The 22882-nt window shown below is 39.8% G+C and overlaps 1 protein-coding gene across 2 annotated transcripts in view; it reads left to right on the top strand.

The window, feature by feature from the left end:
- Slc30a9 (solute carrier family 30 member 9) overlaps positions 1-22882 on the top strand; it is a 54698-nt gene that overhangs the window by 1950 nt on the left and 29866 nt on the right. For both annotated transcript variants that reach the window (XM_006250963.4, NM_001109088.1), the window contains exon 2: positions 7115-7282. In XM_006250963.4, the coding sequence (XP_006251025.1) occupies positions 7115-7282 (168 nt within the window). The remainder of the gene's footprint in view (positions 1-7114; positions 7283-22882) is intronic.

Raw genomic sequence — 22882 nt, 5'->3', positions numbered from 1 at the left:
GAATGCTTACCTGTCTAGTTAAGTCTTCTAAAGGATTAACAGAGGAGATCAGGTGTGGCAGTCCATGCCTTTAGTCTCAGCAGAGGCAGGATTTCTGAGTTTGAGGCCGTCCTGGTCTACAGAATGAGTTTCAGGACAGCTAGGGCTACAAAGAAAAACCCCATATCAAAAAACAAAATGACAAAAAAGAATAAACAGGAGGAACCCACTGACTGATATAAATAAAGATGAGAAACCTCTGTGAAGCCAAAGAAAATGACAGTATTCAAGAGCCAGGCCACCTCATGCAGTTTTGCATTGTGTGGTAGCCGTATTTTAAAAAGTAAAAGTAGGTTAATATACTTTAGCTAGTATATTAAAATATTCTGGCATATAATTTTTTTAAAGAATATTAAGGTGTTTCCCATTTTGTGTTGTCTTCAGAATGCAGTGTGTGTTTCACACAGCCCATTAGTGTGGACTAAGCACATCACTATGGCCGTCGGAGAGTATATATAACAGTACAGTAACGGGCCAGGGAGATGACTGAAGGTTGATGAATACATGCAGAGACAGTAATGTTCTACAGACATTAAAACCTTTGTTTCTCAACAATGTATGTTTAAAGCATTTTACTGCTCACTGACTATCTTGCATTGGCTAAGTTTACTCCTTTTCATTCAAAGATTTCTATTGTTTATTTGTGTGTGTGCATGTAAGTATATACACATGTATGTGCCAGTATGTGTGTACATGGAAGACAACAGAGGGCATTGAATCACGTGGAGCTAGAATTATTGGCATATGCAATACTTAGCTGCTAAGCCATATTTTTATCCTCTTAAGATTTTCTTCGTGATGATATGATACTCTTTATGGGAGATGCAGGAACTCTCTTGTACTGATTGGCAGCAGAACTGAACACTGTTTTAGGAGGAGGTAGTTATTCTCTGTGTAAAAGGAACTTTAAGAGGTTTGTGCCCTGTGACCTAACAATTGCATTTAAAATAATTTACAATAAATAATGTGTATCTTAGTTCACTACTAATACATTGGAAACTTATTTGCAGTTAAAGTATTTATATTATGTTAGATGCTTTTATTGATTTTACCTCCCTCCCCATCTTTTTGAGACAGGGTCTTAACATTTAATGCCTAGGTCAGCCCAGTGACCTCGAACTTGTGGTCCTCCTTCCTCTATCCCCAAGTCTTGGAATCCTACGCTATTTTTACCTTTTCTTAGCAAATGTCAAAGTAATTAAGCAAGACAGTAGAGCTGTCATCCAAGTTGTAGTGCAGGGAGTTGTCAGTGTGTGCTTTGTTGCCTTTTTCAAAAAAACAAAGTTAGGGTAGCCTTCTTTATGCTGTGCATTAAAACCATATCATATCAGTCACATTCTCCTGGACTGGGCCACACTATCTTGCTTACACCTTTGCTTGCTAGATGAATAGACAGGATTACCTGGAGTGTTGGCTAGCAGAAGGATACCAGTAAACCGGGGCTACTGAGTGTTAATATTGCACAGACTCATAATTTGACAGTGCTTTTAATAAGATCTGTTATAAAATAAATTGTTCTAACATTTTTATGTGTATAAATGTTTTGCCTACATGTGTATATGTGCTTTACAAGTGTGCAGTGCTCATGGAAGCAAGAAGAGAGTATGGGTTCCCCTGGAATTAGAGTTGAAGAAGATTGTCAGCTGCCATGCGGATGCAGGGAATTGAACCCAGGTCCTCTGGAAGTGTTCTTAACCACTGAACCATCTTGTCAGTCCCCATTAAGATTGTTTTCTTTTCTTTAAGATTTATTTATTTTATTTATATGAGTACACTGTACCTGTCTGCAGGTACATCAGAAAAGGTATTTGATCCATTACAGATGGTTGTGAACCACCATGTAGCTGTTGAGATTTGAACTCAGGACCTCTGGAAGAGTAGTCCGTGCTCTTAACCACTGAGCCATCTCTCCAGTCCCCCATTAAAATCTTAATGAAGTTCCAGATAGCTTATTGGTAGATATGTTTTTAGTTTCTATATGGTATACTTTTTGGGTGTTTTGTTTTGTTTTGTTTTGTTTTGTTTTGTTTGAGACAGAGTCTCTGCACAGCCCTAGCTGTCCTGGAACTCACTGAATAGACCAGACTGGCCTTGAACTCAGGGATCTTCTTGCCTTTGCCTCCTGAATGCTGGGATTAAAGCAATGCACCACCACACCTAGCCTATTATGCACATTTTTAAAATAAAGAAAAGTAAGGTAAAAAAGTAAGGTAGATTATCAAATACATTTTTAGTGGTTGAACTCATATTGAGTTAGAGTCCCTTTTTTGTGTAATGTAAAGTGGGAATTTTTCCTCATCTAGCAAGCAAAGGTTTGCTGTTGTTTTTTTTTAATTCTCTCATATATTACATTCCAACAACAGTTTCCCATTCCTTTCCTTTTCCCAATCTCTACTCCCGTCTTCCCCTTTCCCTCAGATCCACCCATCTTATGCCTCCCTTCAGAAAATAACAGGTCTCCCATGGACATCAACTGAACAGACATAAGAAGCTGAACAGACATAAGACCAGGCACATAGCATCACACCAAGGCTGGATAAGGCCACCTGGTAGAAGGAAAAGGGTCCCATAAGCAAGCAAAAGGGTCAGGGACAGCCCCACTGCATGGTTAGGACTCCCTCATGAACGTTGCGCCCCTCAGCCATAACAGATCTACAGAGGACCTAGGTCAGACCCTACTGGCCCCCTGACCTGTGAGTCCCCATGAGTCCCAGTTGATTGATTCTGTGGAGCAGCCAGTATTCTTAATCATGGAGCCATCCTTCCAACCATGCAGTTACTCCGATTTATAGTCAGTGCTTTCACATTTGGAGGGAAGAAACTACTGGGATAGTCTCCTAGGTAAGGGGACTGATATATGGAGATGACAGATTACAACCTTAACTCAAGTCCTAACCTTAGCCGGGAACAAACCCAAATCCAGGATGTCCGTTTGTTTGTCTCTAGTGCAGATGAAGCATACGTAATAGACTGAATTGTCAGTTTGCAGGGGAGAGAACAGATTGCTTTGTTATTCTTAGTTTCACACGAAAGCCGAGTAAATAAGGAGTAGATGACAAGCTCGATTAGAGAGAGGGCAAGCAGTAAACAGTAGCAGTGGTTATTAGTCACAGAAGCAGAGTAAAAGCCTAGACTTGTGACTGGCCCTGACTGTCTGTCTGACTAAGCTGGAAACATGCTGGTAGCTGCAACTTAGATGCACCAGCCTTGGGTATGTGGCAATGAGAAATCCCTGTTCAGACCGACAGAGCAGTAAGTGCCAAATGAAAGACTAATGTTCCATGCGTAGCTAATTTCAGATGTCACCTTGAAGAAAGGGTGCTAAGATTAGGAAATATGTTTTTCTATATTTCTGTCAACTGGAGTTAATGAATTCAGCAATCCACCCTGTAAGTGATTGATTATGTATTCCATTGCTGGGTTAGAATTATATTGGTTTCATTGAGTCCCATGTGTGCTCATGTAGTTTTTATTTTTAGCCTATAAGCAGTCTTCAGTTGTGTATTAATGCTAACGGTATGCTGAAAGCTGTTGATACCTGAAATACTATTGAAATTCAGAACTAAAGGATGTTTCCAGACAGCTAGCTAGCAAGGGAGCTGAGAGATGACTGTATAGTATTAGAAAAATCTGGAGACCTCTACTGGCCAGAATTAAGGCCATTTGAGCATCACTCAACTCAGTGACTGAATTGGAATGAAATATACAGCAAACCATCCTTAAATCTGGAATTGCAGTGGTACCTGCAAACTAAAACCATGCCACCTCTGCAGTGTGCCAGGCAACACACGTACATTTGGAGAGTTGGTGCACTAAGGCTGAGGCTGACTTAAACTGTACTATTGAAGAAGTAATCATATTAGAAGGCTCCAGCTTTAAAACTGCCCAATGAGTAAAGGTTTCTAGCATTCAGTAGCAGTAGACATTGTCATAAATAAAGGGAAAATTAGATACTAGATGAGTTTTTTCTTTTACTGTGATCATGACCAAACCCAAGGCCCAGAATTCTGCTGCTGAGGTGCAATCCCAGCCCAGAGTAAGCAACTCTCACAGAGACTTGGTCTCCACTTCCATGGTGTTTTCCTCATCAACTGAGTTCACAAAAAGCCTCTGTACTCACTGACATACAGTATGCGTGGAGTAGGCTAGACACTGCTATGGGAATTCAAGAAATAAAGTTCAGACTGGAAAACTACCAGGGCAGAAACTCAAATGAACAGCTTAGTTTATTAATATTCAAAGAATGTAAATTGAAATTTTAAGTATATTGCGTAGCTTTAAAAATGGTTCAAAGAGATCTCAAGCTCAGTATGTGGACCTGGATTGGGTCTATTCACATAGAAATGAAAAATCATGTTTGTGACCACTAGTTAAAGACTTTTTTCAGGCTGGAGAGATGGCTCAGTGGTTAAGAGCACTGACTGCTCTTCCCCAGGTCCTGAGTTCAATTCCCAGCAACCACATGGTGGCTCACAACCATCTGTAAAAGGATCTGATGCCCTCTTCTGGTGTGTCTGAGACAGCTACAGTGTACTGATGCATAAAATAAATGAATAAATCTTAAAAAAAAAAGACTTTTTTCTTTTTTTAGAAAGTTGTTATTGTTATTGTTACTGTGTGACTGTGTCTGAGTGTGTGTGGAGGTATAAGAGCATGTGTGCCATGGCATACTTGTGGACGTTAGGGGACAACATTCTTGAGCTGGTTCTTAGTGCTTTTTTCCACTGAGCCAGCCCTCCCTCCCTCCCTCCCTCCCTCCTTCACTCCCTCCCTCCCTCCATCCATCCCTCATTCTCTCCTTCTCTCTCAGTGGTGCTAAGGTTTACTGTTCAGATTTAGGGATGGGAGGAATGCTAAAACTTGAGGTTACAAACATTTGACTCTAAATACACATTTTTGGATGTTTTTAGGGAAATACAAATTATCTCCGTAGGCAATTTTGACTTTATCAGTATTGCTGAAAATTTTGTTTTGATTCTTAGTCAGCAGGAAAGGCAAACTAGGTCCCAAGGTTTTTGTCCCTTTTCATGAGCCCTTAATTCATCATCCTCATCCTCATTATTTTTAGTACAGGGTTTCACCATGCAGCCTTAGCTGGCCTAGAACTTGGTATATAGACCAGGCTGGCCTCACACTGACTGTCTCTGCCTCACTGAGTGCTGGGATTAATGGTATGTGCCACTGTTCCCTGCGCTCATGTGCCCTGATTCCCCTTTGTATTTTCTTAGTCTTCCTATTTTGCCTCAAGAATAACAGTGGCCACAGTGAAGAAGACAGGTTTGGTATGTCCCATGCTTCATGTGCAAGAACCCTCTACTGTTATTTCTCTCATTTAGCTACTGTTTATTTTTTAAAAAGATTTATTTATATATAAGTAGACTATTGCTCTCTTCACACACACCAGAACCAATGGCATCAGATCCCATTACAGATGACTATGAGCCACCATGTGGTTGCTGGGAATTGAACTCAGGACCTCTGGACGAGCAGTCAGTGCTCTTAACCACTAAGCCATCTCTTCAGCCCCTCATTTAGCTTTTAGAAATAGATGCACATAACCAAAACCACGTTGGACCCTCATCAATTTTCCAAATAGACTAAAGAATACATTGACAGCAGGAAGTTCCTTTTCCCCCACCCCCCAAATAAATGAGCAGCCTATAGCTTGACTGAGTATATCTGTTTCCTTGAAACCCTCGTGCAGTTATCTGCAGGTCTCACAGTGACTTTTATTCCTGCCAGAGTCTCTGAGCCACAAGAAAAGGCTTTTCTTTATTTTACAAGTCTTCTTCCTGCAGATGACATACATCAGTTAATGTTTTGGAAATTCAGTTCTCAGCAGATGGACATTGTGCCCTTCTGCCCCCTATGGTGCCAAGGTCCTATCAGCTGAGCTGTGGCCCCTGACCAAGTGTCAGGTCTTCAGTGCTCACTCAGTGCCCACCCACTCACTCTTGAGAAAACTGAATTATCTCTAATGATATGGTTGGTTTCATACAAAACTTACAAAGTACAGATTTTGTCTAAATAGTTCTTGAGTTCTTTGAAAAACTGGAAATCTGAGTATACAAAGTAGCACATAAAAAGTCAGGAGAGTAGTTTATTTTTCTGTCACTTCAGTACAATTGTGGAGTCTCTTTTCCTTCTGTGTCAGTCCAGTAAAGCCACTGTCAACCAAGATTAAACAGCTGAAGTGCTTTGTGTCTCATTCTCTCAAAGGTTCCATATAGGGCTGGAGAGATGGCTCAGTGGTTAAGAGCACTGGCTGTTCTTCCAGAGGACCTGAGTTCGAGTCCCAGCAGCCTATCTGTAATGAGCAGCTCACAACCATCTGTAATGGCATCTGCTGCCCTCTTCTGGTGCCTGAAGACAGCTACACTGTGCTCGTATACATTAAATAAATAATAAATAATCAAAAAATAATTTGAAAAAGAAATGTAAAAAGAATCAGAGAACAGGGATGTCTACTAATAGGATTTATTTATTTGTTGTACTTATTTGTTTGTTTAAAGACATCTTTTTTAAAAGACTTATTTATTTTTATAAATATGTATTTTGTGCATATGTATGCTTTTCCTGCATGTACATCTGCACTCCAGAAGAGGGCACCAGACCAGACTTCATGCTTTCATGTTGGTGCTGGGAATTGAACTTAAGGCCTTCAGAAGAGAAGTGAGTGCTCTTAACCACTGAGCCGTCTCTCCAGCCCCAAGATTCACTTTTTGATTGTTATATGACAGGACTAAATCTCCAGCTTGTGAGAAGACGTGGATAATTTTAAGTAGGAAGACCTTTTGACTGTCTTATATCCAGATTCTGCTATTCTAAAAATACATTATACCAGCTTTTTAAAAAATGCAACCAGCATACAAAATAAGAGTGTCTGTTATGTACTATGTGCTACCTTTTGGAAAACTGAAATGAAAATTTTGCTTGATTTCGTATATATTTTTAAAGTTTGCATATCAATATAAATATAAGGGAAAATGAGATATTTGATTCCTGTATTACTAAGGAAATTCAAGCATGTGATTTGTTAAATGTTTGAGATTAAAGTGACTTTTTTTTTCCTTAGGATGGAAGAATTTAATGACATTTGAAAGCTTTACGTCCATGATTCCCAGCATTCACCCGCAAATATCTGTTCTAAATCAAGTCAAGTTGTACTCTACAAATGTCCAGAAAGGAGGGCAGGGCTCACAAACTCCGAGAACTGACAAAGCCCCACCGCTTACGCAAGCAGGTGTGTATGTACTTGCTCAGAGTTTGTATACTTTTCCTCTACACTGGGGAAGTGGAAAATGACTTACTTCTCTAACTACAGTACGTGCCTGTAAAACCATCTGAACTGGGTGGCGGGGGGGCTTGTATAGCAAGCAGTGACCAATAGATGGAAGGTGAGGGCCAGTTCCTGAGGTTATTTGACCTCCACACACGCTTGGCCACACATATATCTACACTCACAGATACAAACAAACATGCACACATGTGCACAGATACAGACCTGAGTTTGTTTGCATAGTTTGTAAGCATTGTTTACTCTGTTGTGTATGTGATTCTTTTTTCATCCTAATGGTGTTTCCATACTTTTAAACCTTGCTAGGGCTTCGTGATCTGTTTTGTCACAAAATTTGGTCTCTACGATTATGGCACGAAGCTTAGAGTCTAAGTTTTCGCTTTCCCATTTGAAAAGTTTTTCTGAGTGGCCCCAATGTATTTGAAAATATGTGTAGCTTTGATTTCTTGGGTCAGAGTTTATATCTGTATAGATCTATATAGTACTTTAAAAATCTTTAAAAATAGTATCTATAATTTCCATGTTTGTAGGGAAGTTAGATATTCTATTACTACTTCAAAGGCCAAAGATGATTAATATTTAAGTTCCTTTGATAAATACAAAGACCTTAGAATGCCTTAACTCTTGACAAATTGTTCTCAACTGATGTGCTATTTATTGGCTAATATTTTATATCTAGTCAATTTTGTAGAACATACATTGGTGTTCTGCTTTTTTTTTTTTTTTTTTGGTTCTTTTTTTCTTCTTCTGCTTTTTGTTGTTATTTATTTCTTTTAAACCTAGGACCTCATTTATTATTATTATTATTATTATTATTAATTTGTGTGTGTGTGTGTATGGCATGTGAAGCTCAGGGAACATCTTTGTGAAGTTGGCACTCCTTCCGTCTTTGTGTGGGTTTAGAGGGTCAAATTTACATCATCAGACTTACATGAAAAGTACCTTTGTTCACTGAGACATTTTATTAGCCTGTCAGCATATTTTGTTGTTTTTTTTTTTTTTTAATTTATTTAATTGCATTTTTATTTACATTTCCCGGATTCCACTCCAGAAACCCTCTATCCCACCCCAACCCCTACTTCTATTAAAGTGCTCCCATCACCCACCCACCCACTCCGTCCCACCTCCCCACCCTGACATTCCTCTACAATGGGACATCGAGCCTTGACAGGACCAAGGGCCTCTCCTCTCATCAATGCTCAACAAGGCCATCCTCTCCTACATACTTGGCTGGAACCATGGGTCTCTCCATGTGTTCTCTTGGGATGGTGGTTTCATCCCTGGGAGCTCTGGTGGGTCTGGTTGGTTGATATTGTGTTCTTCTTAGGGGGTTGCAAACCCCTTCAGCTACTTCAGTCCTTTCTCTAACTCCTCCATTGGGGACCCCATTCTTAGTTCAATGGTTGGCTACAAGCATCTGCCTCTGTATTTGAGAGGTTCTGACAGAGCCTCTCAGCAGACAGCTATATCAGGTTCCTGTCAGCATGCACTTGTTGGCATCCACAATATTGTCTGGGTTTGGTGGCTGTCTGTGGGATGCATTCACATGTGGAGCAGTCTCTGGATGGCCTTTCAGTCTCTGCGCTACACTTTGTCCCCATATTCCCTCATGTGAGTACTTTTGTTCCCCCTTCTAAGAAGGTCTGCAGCATCTACACTTTGGTCTTCCTTCTTATTGAGCTTCTTGTGGTTTGAGAATTGTATCTTGGGTATTCCGAGCTTTTGGGCTAGTATCCGCTTACCATACGTGCTTTTTTGTGACTGGGTTACTTCACTCAGGATGACATTTTCAAGTTCCTATGATATTCTCATTTGCCTAAGAATTTCATGAAGTCATTATTTTTAATAGCTGAGTAGTACTACTCCATTGTGTAGATGCACCACATTTTCTGTATCCATTCTTCTGTTGAAGGACATCTGGGTTCTTTCCAGCTTCTGGAAATAAATAAGGCTGCTATGAACATAGTGGAGCATGTGTCCTCGTTATATGTTGGAGCATGTTTTAGGTGTATATATGTCCAGGAGTAGTATATCTGGGTCCTCATGTAGTACTATGTCCAATTTTCTGAGGAGCCTCCAGACTGATTTCCAGAGTGGTTGTACCAGCTTGCAGTCCCACCAACAATGGAAGAGTATTGCTTCTCTTTCTCCACATCCTCTCCAGCATCTGCTGTCACCTGAGCTTTTGATCTTAGTCATTCTGACTGGTGTGAAGTGGAATCTCAGGGTTGTTTTGATTTGCATTTTCCTGACGACTAAGGATGTTGAACATTCCTTTAGGTGCTTCTATGCCATTCAGTATTCCTCAGTTGATAATTCCTTGTTTAGCTCTGGAGCCCATTTTTTAATAGGGTTATTTGGTTCTCTGGAGTCTTAACTTCTTGAGTTCTTTGTACATATTGGATATTAGCATCTATCAGATGTAGGATTGATAAAGATCTTTTCCCAATCTGTTGGTTGCCATTTTGTCCTAAAGACAGAGTCCTTTGCCTTACAGAAGATTTGCAATTTTAGGAGGTCCCATTTGTTAATTCTCAATCTTAGAGCATAAACCATTGATGTTCTGTTCAGGAAATTTTCACCTCTTGCCCACTTTCTCTTCTGTTAGTTTCAGTGTATCTGGTTTTATGTGGAGGTCCAAGGTTGACTTGGACTTGATCTTTGAATGCATAATTTGCATTCTTTTACATGCTGACCTCCAGTTGAACCAGCACCATTTGTTGGAAATTCTGTCTCTTTTCTACTGGATGGTTTTAGCTCCTTTGTCAAAGTGACCATAGGTGTGTGAGTTCATTTCTGGTTCTTCAGTTCTATCCCATTGATCTTCCTGTCTATCTCTGTACCAATACCGTACAGCTTTTATCACTATTGCTCTGTAATACAGCTTGAGGTCAGGGATGGTGATTCCCCCAGAAGTTTTTATTGTTGAGGATAGTTTTCACTATTCTGGGTTTTTTGTTATTCCAAATGAATTTTCTAACTCTATGAAGAATTGAGTTGGAATTTTGCATTGAATCTGTAGATTGCTTTTGGCAAGATGGCCATTTTTACTATATTAATCCTGCCAATCCATGAGCATGGGAGATCTTTCCATCTTCTCAGATCTTCTTCAATTTCTTTCTTCAGAGACTTGAAGTTCTTATCATACAGATTTTTCTCTTGCTTGGTTAGAGTCACCCCAAGGTATTTTATATTATTTGTGACTATTGTGAAGAGTGTCACTCCCCCTTCTTTCTCAGCCTGTTTATCTTTTGAGTAGAGGAAGGCTACTGATTTGTTTGAGTTAATTTTATGTCCAGTCACTTTGCTGAAGTTGTTTATCAGACTTAGTAGTTCTCTGGTGGAACTTTTGGGATCACTTAAATATACTATCATATCATCTGCAAATAGTGATATTTTGACTTCTTCCTTTCCAATCTGTATCCCTTTGATCTCCTTTTATTGTCTGATTGCTCTGGCTAGCACTTCGAGTACTATATTGAATAAGTAGGGAGAAAATGGGCAGCCTTGTCTAGTCCCTGATTTTAGTGGAATTGCTTCAAGTTTCTCTTCTTGATTGCTTCAAGTTTGATGTTGGCTACTGATTTGCTGTATATTGCTTTTACTTCGTTTAAGTATGGTCCTTGAATTCCTGATGTTTCCAAGATTTTTATCATGAAGAGTATTGGTATTAGGTCTTCTAGGAAGATCTGATAGTATTCAGCACTAAACTCATCTGGTTCTAGCCTTATTTTGGTTGGGAGACTTTTAATGTCTGCTTCTATTTCTTTAGGAGTTATGGAACTGTTTAGATGGTTTATCTGGTCCTGATTTAACTTTGGTACCTGATATCTGTCTAGAAAACTGTCCATTTCATCCAGATTTTTTAGTTTTCTTGAGTGTAGGTTTTTATAGTAGGATCTGATTTTTTTTATTTTTGGATTTCCTTAGTTTCTGTTGTTATGTCTCCCTTTTCATTTCTGATTTTGGTAATTTGGATACTGTCTCTATGCTCTCTGGCTAGTCTAGTTAGGGGTTTATAGATCTTGTTGGTTTTCTCAAAGAACCATCTCCTGGTTTTTTTGATTCTTTATATAGTTTTTTTTTTAATATTTATTTATTTATTTTTGTTGTTGTTGTTTCTACTTGGTTGATTTCAACCCTGAGTTTGATTATTTCCTGCAGTCTACTCTTGGGGGTATTTGCTTCTTCTTTTTTTTTTTTTTCCTAGAGCTTTTAGGTGTGCTGTCAAGCTGCTGATATATGCTCTCTCCTGTTTCTTTCTGCAGGCACTCAGAGCTATGAGTTTTCTTCTTAGCACTGCTTTCATTGGGTCCCTTAAGTTTGGGTATGTTGTGCCTTCATTATCATTAAATTCTAAAAAGTCTGTAGTTAATTTCTTCCCTCCCTCCCTTCTTCCTTCCCTCCCTTTCTCCCTCCCTCCCTCCCTCCTTCCTTCCTTCCGTCCTTCCTTCCTTCCTTCCCCAAGTTATCATTGAGCAGAGCATTGTTTAGCTTCCATGTGTATGTGAGCTTTCTGTCATTTTTGTTGTTATTCAAGTCCAGCCTTAGTCTGTGGTAATCTGATAGGATATATGGGATTATTTCTATCATCTTGTATCTGTTGAGGCCTGTTTTGTGACTGATTATATGGTCAGTTTTGGAGAAGGTACCATGAGATACTGGGAGAGAGGTATATTCTTTTGTTTTAGGATGAAATGTTCCATAGGTATCTGTTAAATCCATTTGGTTCATAACTTCTGTTATTTTCACTGTGTCTCTTTAGTTTGTTTCCATGATCTTTCCATTGATGAAGTCTCCCACTATTATTGTGTGAGGTGCAATGTGCACTTTGATTTTTAGTAAAGTTTCTTTTATGAATGTAGGTGCCCTTGCATTTGGAGTATAGATATTCAGGATTGAGAGTTCATCTTGGTGGATTTTTCCTTTGACAAGTATGAAGTGCCCTGCCTTACCTCTTTTGATAACTTTGGTTGAAAGTCAGTTTTATTTGACATTAGAATGGCTACTCCATCTTGTTTCTTGGGACCATTTGCTTGGAAACTTTTTCCAGCCTTTTACTCTGAGGTAGTGTCTGTCTTTGTCACTCAGGTACATTTCCTCTATGCAGCAAAATGCTGGGTCCTGTTTACATATCCAGTCTGTTAGTCTATGTCTTTTTATTGGGGAATTGAATCCATTCATGTTGAGAGATATTAGGGACCAATGATTGTTGTTTCCTATTATTTTTGTTGTTAGATGTGGAATTATGTTTGTGTGGCTATCTTCTTTTGGGTTAGTTGAAAGAAGATTAATTACTCGGTTTTTCTAGGGTGTAGCTTTCCTCCTTGTGTTGGAGTTTTCCATCTATTACTCTTTGTAGGGCTGGATTTGTGGAAAGATAATTGTGCAAATTTTGGTTTTGTCATGGAATATCTTAGTTTCTCTTTCTCCCTCGATGTTAATTGATAGTTTTGCTGTGTATAGTAGCCTGGGCTGGCATTCATGTTCTCTTAGGGTCTGTATAACATCTGCCCAGGATCTTCTAGCTTTCATAGTCTCTGTTGAAGTCTGGTTTAATTCTGATAGGTCTGCCTTTTTATGTTACTGGACACTTTTCCTCTTACTGCTTTTAATATTCTTTCTTTGTTTAGTACATTTGATGTTTTGACTATTATGTGACGGGAGGAATTTCTTTTCTGGTCCAATCTATTTAGAGTTCTGTAGACTATTTGTATGTTGATGGGCATCTCTTTCTTTAGGTTAGGGAAGATTTCTTCTGTAATTTTGTTGAAGATATTTACTGGACCTTTAAGAATGGAATCTTCGCTCTCTTCTATACCTATGATCCTTAGGTTTGATCTTCTCATCGTGTCCTAGATTTCCTGAATGTTTTGGGTTAGGATCTTTTTGCATTTTGCATTTTTTCGGACTGCTGTACCAATGTTTTCTATGGTATATTCTGCCCCTGAGATTCTTTCTTCTATGTATTCTATTGATGATGCTTGCATCTATGACTCCTGATCTTTCCTTGGATTTCTATCTCCAGGGTTGTCTTCCTTTGTGATTTCTTTATTGTTTCTATTTCTATTTTTAGATCCTGGATAGTTTTATTCAATTCTGTCACCTGTTTGATTGTGTTTTCCTGTAATTCTTTTTAAGGGATTTTTGTATTTCCTCTTTAAAGGCTTCTACCTGTTTACCTGTGTTGTCCTGTAATTCTTTAAGGGAGTTATTTATGTCCTTCTTAAAGCCATAAAACATCATCATGAGATGTTATTTTAAATCAGAATCTTGCCTTTTCGGTTTGTTGGAGTATCCTGGACTTGCTGTGGTGGGAGAACTGGGTTCGGAAGATGCCAAGTGGCCTTGGTTTCTTTTGGTTATGTTCCTGCACTTGCCTCGCCATCTGGTTATCTCTGGTGTTAGCTGGTTTTGCTGTCTTTGACAGTGGCTTGACTCTCCTGCACTCTCAGGTGTGTCAGCATTCCTGGAAGACAGCTTTCTCCCAGCAGGATCCGGCCAGAGTGGGCTGTGGCACAGGGTCAGCTGAGGGTGCAGACGGAAACCGGAAGGATCCTATCCCAGACTGCTCCAGGAGGGTCCCTTGGAGCAGAAGTGGTAGTCCTACCTGTGCTCTCAGGTGTGTCAGCACTCCTTGGGGACCAGCTCTCTCCCTGCAGGATCTGGGCACAGAGGACTCTGGCACAGGGTCAGCTCCAGGCACAGACAGAAACCGGAAACTGTTGTTTTGATTTTTAGTTTTGCTTTTTTAATACTCTTTATTTTGAGATAAGATTTCATTACATTGCCAGAATGGCTGGCTTTAAACTTACAGCAAGAGTCTGCAGCCAGGCTTTCTGCTTCTCAGACAGAAGACAGAACTGGGTGGGGACCAAATATGGCACCTGAGTGATGTAGACTCCTTTGCCAGTGTCACGGCACTGGCCCATACTTAGAGTTGGGGTTTCACAGACAATGCCCCAACAGGGTACCTGTCAGTATCTGAGAGGAGGCCTGAGCAGAGGCTGGATTTGAAAATTTGGAAGGATAGTTTGTTGCAAAATAGCAAACAGATTACAAAGGAGGGAACCTGAAAGCAGAATTAATGACAGGCTGGCTGGCTGGCTGGCTTTCTCTCTCTCTCTCTCTCTCTCTCTCTCTTTCTTTCTTTCTTTCTTTCTTTCTTTCTTTCTTTCTTTCCTTCTTTCTTTCCTTCTTTCTTTCTTCCCCCTCTCTTTCCCTCTCCCTCTCTGTCTCTCTCCTTTTTTTCCCTTTTAATCCAGAGCCTTGAAAGTGCAAGAAGATATTATTTATATTTTCTAATGTAAATAATACTTTTAAAAATGAGTGGACGAACTAATTAGAGCTTGGTAATTGAGTTAATGAAAGAAAAAGTCATGTGAAGAAAAATGCCAGTTGTGTAAATGATGTCATTGATTTCTAAAGTCACAAACACAAGGCTAGCAAAATGGCTTAGTGGATAAAGGTAGTTGCTGCACAAGCTTGAGGGCCTGTGCTCAGTCCCCGTAATCCAGGTGCAGTTAGAAGGAAATAACCAACTGCAGAGTGTTCCCTGATTTCCACACCTGTGCTGTGGCATGTGCATGCACTGTCCTCTCCCCCATAATAAAACAAAGTTTAAAAAATTGCAAATGCCAAAATGAGAGGACATTTTTAATAAAATGAATTGATTTTGGACATCTAACCCTTAGGTACCTAATGTGGTGACCAGTTAAGTGGTTAACTGTGCTATGAATCTGCAAGCCCACTGGTTTCATAATTGCCAGCCTATTGTTGAAACATCCTCTTCCCTGAGCTGGATTACTGTAGTAGTTGTCTCCCTGAGAGTTGTGAGTCTGTTGCTGTGAAGAGAACTCTGGCCAAGGAAACTCTTAGAGAAGAAAGCATCTGCTTGGGAGCTTACTTACAGATTCAGAGGGTAGGGAGTGTGGTGGCAGATGGGAAAGCACACGTGCATGGCTGCTGGAGAGGACCTGGTTGGCATGCAGCAAACAGAGAAAGAGATACTGGGCCTGCTGTGGGCTTTTGAAACCTCAAAGCCCACTCCCAGCAACACACCTCTTCTAACAAGGCCACACCTCTTAACTCTTCCCAAACAGTTCATCAGCTGGAAACTAAGCATTCATATATGTGAGTGTGGCCATTCTCAAACCATCACACCCTGCTTCTACTCTTTCCTTCTCTATCTACTTTCACGAGAGCAGTATGGGCTTTAAAAGTAGATCATATCCCTTCCTTTTAAAGCTTCCCCCTTGACTTCCATTTATCCACAGGACAAAAAAAAAAAAAAAAAAAAAAAAAAAATCAGTATCTTTACTCTCAAAGTACTATACTGTGATGGATATTCCTGGTCAACTTGATTACATCTATGATTAACTACATGGTAGGGCATGCTTATGCGAAATTTTTTTCTTTTAAATTTAAATCATTTGAAGTGGGAACACCCACTTCTATTCCAGATCTTTGAGTTGGGAAGACTCTCCTTTAATCTGGGCCAAACCTTTGGCTGGCAGCCTATGTAAAGGATCTGCAAGAAGAAAGCTATCTTTGCCTACTAGCCAAGTCTATTCCTTCACTGGCATTAGAGCCTACTTCTTCTGTATCCCAACATATACTGAAGACCAGCCTCCTGAACTGAACAGCTGTGGCTTCTTGGACTCCATTGCTAGACAGACAGCCATTATTGGACTAGTTGGACTATAGCCTGTAAACCATTCTAATAAATCCTCTGACCTCCACATACATATCATAGCACACATGTATGTGCACTCACACATGTGCCCATATGTGCACATATCATTGATTGGTTAAATTTTTAGAATTGAATATTACTGGTTGGAGGAATAAAAAGTGTAATGAGTCTCTTAGTTCCAGAATTCAGACTGTGCTTATTATAAAGACACAGTAAAGAAAGCGACAGTTGCTGAGATGATACAATTATGGGCAAACAGATCATAGAGTGGGCTTCTCAGGAAAGCCTAAACACAGGAGGAAGTGTAGAGTGTCACTTCCACTATATAAAATCTTTAAAAGTTACAGTTTTGGTTTGGTTTCCTTTTTTTCTGCTGAGTATAATAAAAGTTTTAGTTTAATTGTCTTATAGTAGAAATATACTGTCTGTTGACATTTTTATTTTGGACTCTTTTTCAAGATTTGCCTAGGCCAAATTAGACCTTGTTAGCTATCAGATAGACACCAAGTAATTGCTTGATTGAAAGATAATTTATATACTTAAGAGTTTGAGATTGACTTTTGAATAATTCAAATCACATGATAAGTCAGGAATGGCTCATTAAGCAGCAGAGGCTTGCTAAGACATCCTTAAATTTTTAAGAGCATTCAGATGGTTTGAGTTTAGTAAAATTAGTTTTAATTTTACTAATGACAGCAGATGTGTGGCAAACAGCCAGAATTTGAGCTTAAAACAAATGTCTAGAGACATTCATGGATAGAATATCTGATTATTTGTGGAAATTATGGAGATTCTACACCAGCAATGTAGTGTCAGTTTATTAAGATGGTTGTGGTTTGTAAAATAAGCATTCATGCATGTGTCTGAGCCATTTCTAACCTCCTTGTTTTTGCTTCATAGCATTATATTTATAGTAACATCTAGACAGTTCAGAATGAGAATATTTACAAGTTTCCATCTGAGAGCAACTTATTTTATGTGCTTTGGTTAAATGATCATTGTCGGGGGGAAAGTGGTGTTTTGGAAGCTTTTGACAGCAGACTTCAGTTTAGACAGAATTGCTATGAGCCTGAGACCAGCTTGTGCAGTACCAGATCAGATGCTGTCTCAAACAGACAAAAGAAAATAGCATGATGTTCTAGCTTCCATTTCATTTCATAGGCATTTAAGAGGGAGAAGACAGAAAAATGATAACTAATTTATAGAGGTAAAGGAGGACTGAGGGAATTGTTCAGACGATAAAGTGTTTCCCATTAAGCGTTCACTGGAGTTCAGACCCCCATAACCCACATAAAGACAGATGCAATAGAGCATCTATGTTCCCAGCATCCCTACAGCAAACTGGTAGGTAGAGATGGGAGAATCCCAGAAGCTCACGGGCCAGCTTGCCTGGCATTTGCAGCAGCAAACAAGAGGGTAGAAGGAAGAATTAGCATCATGAATTGTCTCTTCTTACATCTACAGTCACATTAAAATGTGCACATACACAGCACACAGACATCCCACACATGCATTACAAGAGAGTGAGAGACAGAGACACAGAGAAAGACACAAACACACACAAAGAGAGAGAAAGACAGACAGACAGACACAGACAGATAGTCAGACTGAAAGACTGAGAGAGCACGTGCACACATTTTTTAGAATTTGAGACAAACAAGATTCTTCAATTACAACGACTTTGAGCTAGTTGGGAATGTTGGCACATGTGTTAATCTTAGCACTTAGGAGACAGAGGGAGGATCTCTGAGTTTAAGGACAGCCTGGTTTACACAGTAAATTCCAGGACAGCCAGAGCTACTTAGTGAGACTTTCTCAAAAAACCAAAACCAAACAAACCAGAAAAAAATCACTACATTTGGACTACTGAGAAGGATAAGAAGAAAAGAATCCACCTAGACATCTTGTCTAGGGAAACCAGGTTAGTAAAACAGACCAAGAAACAATTCAGCCTAAAAGTTGGCAAACAGAGAAGCCAGTTGTTGCTCATTTGAAACAAACATTTTATATCAACAGTATGCAGAGACCAAGGGAATGATAGCTTTGAAGTCAGGAAAGGAAAAGTGAGTGTTCCTCTGGAATTTCATGCTGATATAAAGGTGAAAATAAGCATCTTATTACACATCAAGGTTGATATTACAGACCAGTCCCTTCAGAGTTAAAGAGCACTGTAAACATAGATATTTCTCTAAGTTGCAAAATAAACTCAGGGAAATCAGGATATGATAGAAAAGGCCATGGACATGGAGAATGAGAAATGGATAAATGATGTTGGTAAAATTAAGGATTGGTAATAGAAATAGCAAACATTCTGTCAGTGTTTAATATTAAGACTGTGATCCTGAGTGATAAGAAAGCATGTCTTGTTTTAGAGAAGAGTGGAATACTAACTTTGTAGATGAAAAATTCACAGGGAATATCCTGTGTACACTAAAGAATAGAAATATAACTTCATAAATTCCAAACCAGCAATAGGAGGTTGGGCGTGAGGAATGTATGGAAATTGATTGACTCTGTTGGATGGCAGGAAATGTGAAAGAAAAAATAAAAGCAAAGCAGAAAGGACATAATCTGGGAACAAGCAATCAGATGGTGCCAGTGAACCACCATTGAACAGTCACATTCAGTGCTGAGACGTATCATTTACACCCGTCCATTTGCAAAGCAGTGGAGTGGAAACACAGACTTCCTTTATAGTTTGGTCCTCTCTCTCATCAGCTCCAGGACTTTGTTCTTGGGATTTGTCTTCTAACTGAAATAAGGTCAACCATTCCTTGGTTCTGTTCTCCCTCAGCTTCTGCTGAAACCCAGATGGTATTCTGTCTGCTCCTGCCTCATACAGTGCTCCATCCGGGTTCTTCCACAGAAAGTGCTGTCAAGAGCTTCCTGTGGCTTTCCTGAGCTAATTGTTCAGTACTCACTGTGAGCCTTTTCTGTCTTCCTCAATGTATAAGACACAGATGCTACTTAGAAAATCGGATAGCATTGTAAACATGGAGTCAGTTTATGGTGAACAGCATGCACCACATTAATGAAAATGTCTTAAGTTTCGATCCTTTCTCCTTCCATTTCTAAAATATCACCTGCGCAGTTACAGGACCCTTCTCCTGTTTCCTTATAAAGAGGAAATTGTAGTTTTGACTTTGAGGGACATTATAACCTCTTTGTGGTTCAGTTTCTTCAGGTAGAGATAATGAAGCCTCCGCTAAAATGGTTTGTGGGAGTCAATATAGTAGTGCGCACAGGTCCATGGGATGAGCACACACAGGGTGAATGCTGAGTAGATGTGGGTACGCATTGAGCTGTGATTAAAACATGGAATTCTAATTGAATGGGTTCAGGTTATAATAAATAAGATGTTTTAGGAGTGAATGAGGTTTTTATTACAAAATATACACATACATTGAAAGATTTTCTAAGTTAGAAAATAAAATTAGAATCTTGGAATTTAATTATCATGCTAAGAACGTTTTCTTTTTGATAACGTCCTTCTCAGATTTGCATTTGCCATATGAGTCTATGTCATTTTCAGCTGTAGTACCTTGGTTTTTTGGTTGGTGTTTTGTTTGTAAGAAGAGGCTGGGGATACTAAAGAGATGGCTCATACTTACTGCTGTTGTAGGTTCAGTGCCAGCATCAGCGTCAGGTAGCTTCACAACCAGGGGATGCAATGCTCTCCTGGTCTCCATGGACTCTGCTGCGTGTGGTGTAGCCAGACTCACACAGACACATGCACACACATGATTCATAAGTAAAGCTTTTAAAGCCAGGGAAAGGAATAGGTTAGCATACTTGTGTGTTCTAGATTATTTAGTTTTGTCTCTTTTTGAACTTTGTTGCAGTAGCTTTCTGTGTAGTCTTAGTAGTTTGTCTGCTTTTTCATTAAGTTATGTTGCTAGGTTTATCCTGACATGGTGTGTTTGTGTGCTTTGGTGATTTTCTAAAGGATAATTACAGCACAGACTGTTGAGGCTGTTGTGTGAATTAAAGAAGTGACACCACACTGGTGTCTGGCATACAGTGAGGGCCTAGAAAAGATAGCCATCGTGAAGTTTGACTCACTCCTTATAGAAGAAAGCAGTGCCACTGTTCTTTTGCTGACGGGCAATTGGCTGGTTGCAGTTTCTAAAACAACACAAGTGCTGCTGTGAATACCATGTGCGAGTATTCGGTTGTCCTTGTGTGAGGATTTCTTGATTCATTGACCTGGAAGACTTACTGGGTTATAGTTCTGATAGGCATTGTGCCTGTTCCCACCAACAGCCATATTCTCTCTCTTTGTGCTTCTACCAAAATCACGTGTTGTAGTTTTTCATTTTCCCCAGTGCAATGGTTGTAAAATACAATCTTTGGTTTCATTTGGATTCTGCTAGTGAAATAATCACCTTTTCCTATGCCTAATGGCAATGCATATTTGTGTTTCCATGCAAGTTTGTTCTAGTGCTCATTTTAATGAACTTTTTCTTACTCATGTGGAAGAAGTTTTAAAATAGTCTTGATACAAATCAAACTCTGTTTGTTGGAAATAATGTCTCCCAATTTGAGACATTATTTTCCTTCCTTTAAAAAAAAAAAAAAAGAGGTTTTATTTGTGCACTCGTGTGTGCATGCAGGTGCCCATGGGAGCTAGAGAGGGTGTCAGATCATCTGGTGTTTGAGCTATGGCAGTTATGAACCACTATGTGCTTCGTACCAGATTCTGCAGAGCAGCAAGGCCTCTTTTTTTTTTTTTTTTTTATTAACTTGAGTATTTCTTATTTACATTTCGAGTGTTATTCCCTTTCCCGGTTTCCGGGCAAACATCCCCCTAATCCCTCCCCCTCCCCTTCTTTATGGGTGTTCCCCTCCCCATCCTCGCCCCATTGCCGCCCTCCCCCCAACAATCACGTTCACTGGGGGTTCAGTCTTAGCAGGACCAAGGGCTTCCCCTTCCACTGGTGATCTTACTAGAATATTCATTGCTGCCTATGAGGTCAGAGTCCAGGGTCAGTCCATGTATAGTCTTTAGGTAGTGGCTTAGTCCCTGGAAGCTCTGGTTGCTTGGCATTGTTGTTCATAAGGGGTCTCGAGCTCCTTCAAGCTCTTCCAGTTCTTTCTCTGATTCCTTCAACGGGGGTCCCGTTCTCAGTTCAGTGGTTTGCTGCTGGCATTCGCCTCTGTATTTGCTGTATTCTGGCTGTGTCTCTCAGGAGCGATCTACATCCGGCTCCTGTTGGCCTGTACTTCTTTGCTTCATCCATCTTGTCTAATTGGATGGCTGTATATGTATGGGCCACATGTGGGGCAGGCTCTGAATGGGTGTTCCTTCTGTGTCTGTTTTAATCTTTGCCTCTCTATTCCCTGCCAAGGGTATTCTTGTTCCCTTTTTAAAGAAGGAGTGAAGCATTCACATTTTGATCATCCATCTTGAGTTTCATTTGTTCTAGGCATCTAGGGTAATTCAAGCATTTGGGCTAATAGCCACTTATCAATGAGTGCATACCATGTGTGTTTTTCTGTAATTGGGTTACCTCACTCAGGATGATATTTTCCAGTTCCAACCATTTGCCTACGAATTTCATAAAGTCATTGTTTTTGATAGCTGAGTAATATTCCATTGTGTAGATGTACCACATTTTCTGTATCCATTCCTCTGTTGAAGGGCATCTGGGTTCTTTCCAGCTTCTGGCTATTATAAATAAGGCTGCTATGAACATAGTGGAGCACGTGTCTTTTTTATATGTTGGGGCATCTTTTGGGTATATGCCCAAGAGAGGTATAGCTGGATCCTCAGGCAGTTCAATGTCCAATTTTCTGAGGAACCTCCAGACTGATTTCCAGAATGGTTTTACCAGTCTGCAATCCCACCAACAATGGAGGAGTGTTCCTCTTTCTCCACAACCTCGCCAGCATCTGCTGTCACCTGAGTTTTTGATCTTAGCCATTCTCACTGGTGTGAGGTGAAATCTCAGGGTTGTTTTGATTTGCATTTCCCTTATGACTAAAGATGTTGAACATTTCTTTAGGTGTTTCTCAGCCATTCGGCATTCCTCAGCTGTGAATTCTTTGTTTAGCTCTGAACCCCATTTTTTAATAGGGTTATTTGTTTCCCTGCGGTCTAACTTCTTGAGTTCTTTGTATATTTTGGATATAAGGCCTCTATCTGTTGTAGGGTTGGTAAAGATCTTTTCCCAATCTGTTGGTTGCCGTTTTGTCCTAACCACAGTGTCCTTTGCCTTACAGAAGCTTTGCAGTTTTATGAGATCCCGTTTGTCGATTCTTGATCTTAGAGCATAAGCCATTGGTGTTTTGTTCAGGAAATTTTTTCCAGTGCCCATGTGTTCCAGATGCTGCCCTAGTTTTTCTTCTATTAATTTGAGTGTATCCGGTTTGATGTGGAGGTCCTTGATCCACTTGGACTTAAGCTTTGTACAGGGTGATAAGCATGGATTGATCTGCATTCTTCTACATGTTGACCTCCAGTTGAACCAGCACCATTTGCTGAAAATGCTATCTTTTTTCCATTGGATGGTTTTGGCTCCTTTGTCAAAAATCAAGTGCCCATAGGTGTGTGGGTTCATTTCTGGGTCTTCAATTCTGTTCCATTGGTCTATCTGTCTGTCTCTGTACCAATACCATGCAGTTTTTATCACTATTGCTCTGTAATACTGCTTGAGTTCAGGGATAGTGTTTCCCCTGAAGTCCTTTTATTGTTGAGGATAGTTTTAGCTATCCTGGGTTTTTTGTTATTCCAGATGAATTTGCAAATTGTTCTGTCTAACTCTTTGAAGAATTGGATTGGTATTTTGATGGGGATTGCATTGAATCTGTAGATCGTTTTTGGTAGAATGGCCATTTTTACTATATTAATC

Source organism: Rattus norvegicus, chromosome 14, assembly GCF_036323735.1.
Source record: "Rattus norvegicus strain BN/NHsdMcwi chromosome 14, GRCr8, whole genome shotgun sequence".
Taxonomy (NCBI): Eukaryota; Metazoa; Chordata; class Mammalia; order Rodentia; family Muridae; genus Rattus; species Rattus norvegicus.
The sequence above is the reverse complement of the archived record's forward strand: the minus strand, read 5'-3'. Positions and strand labels throughout refer to the sequence as shown.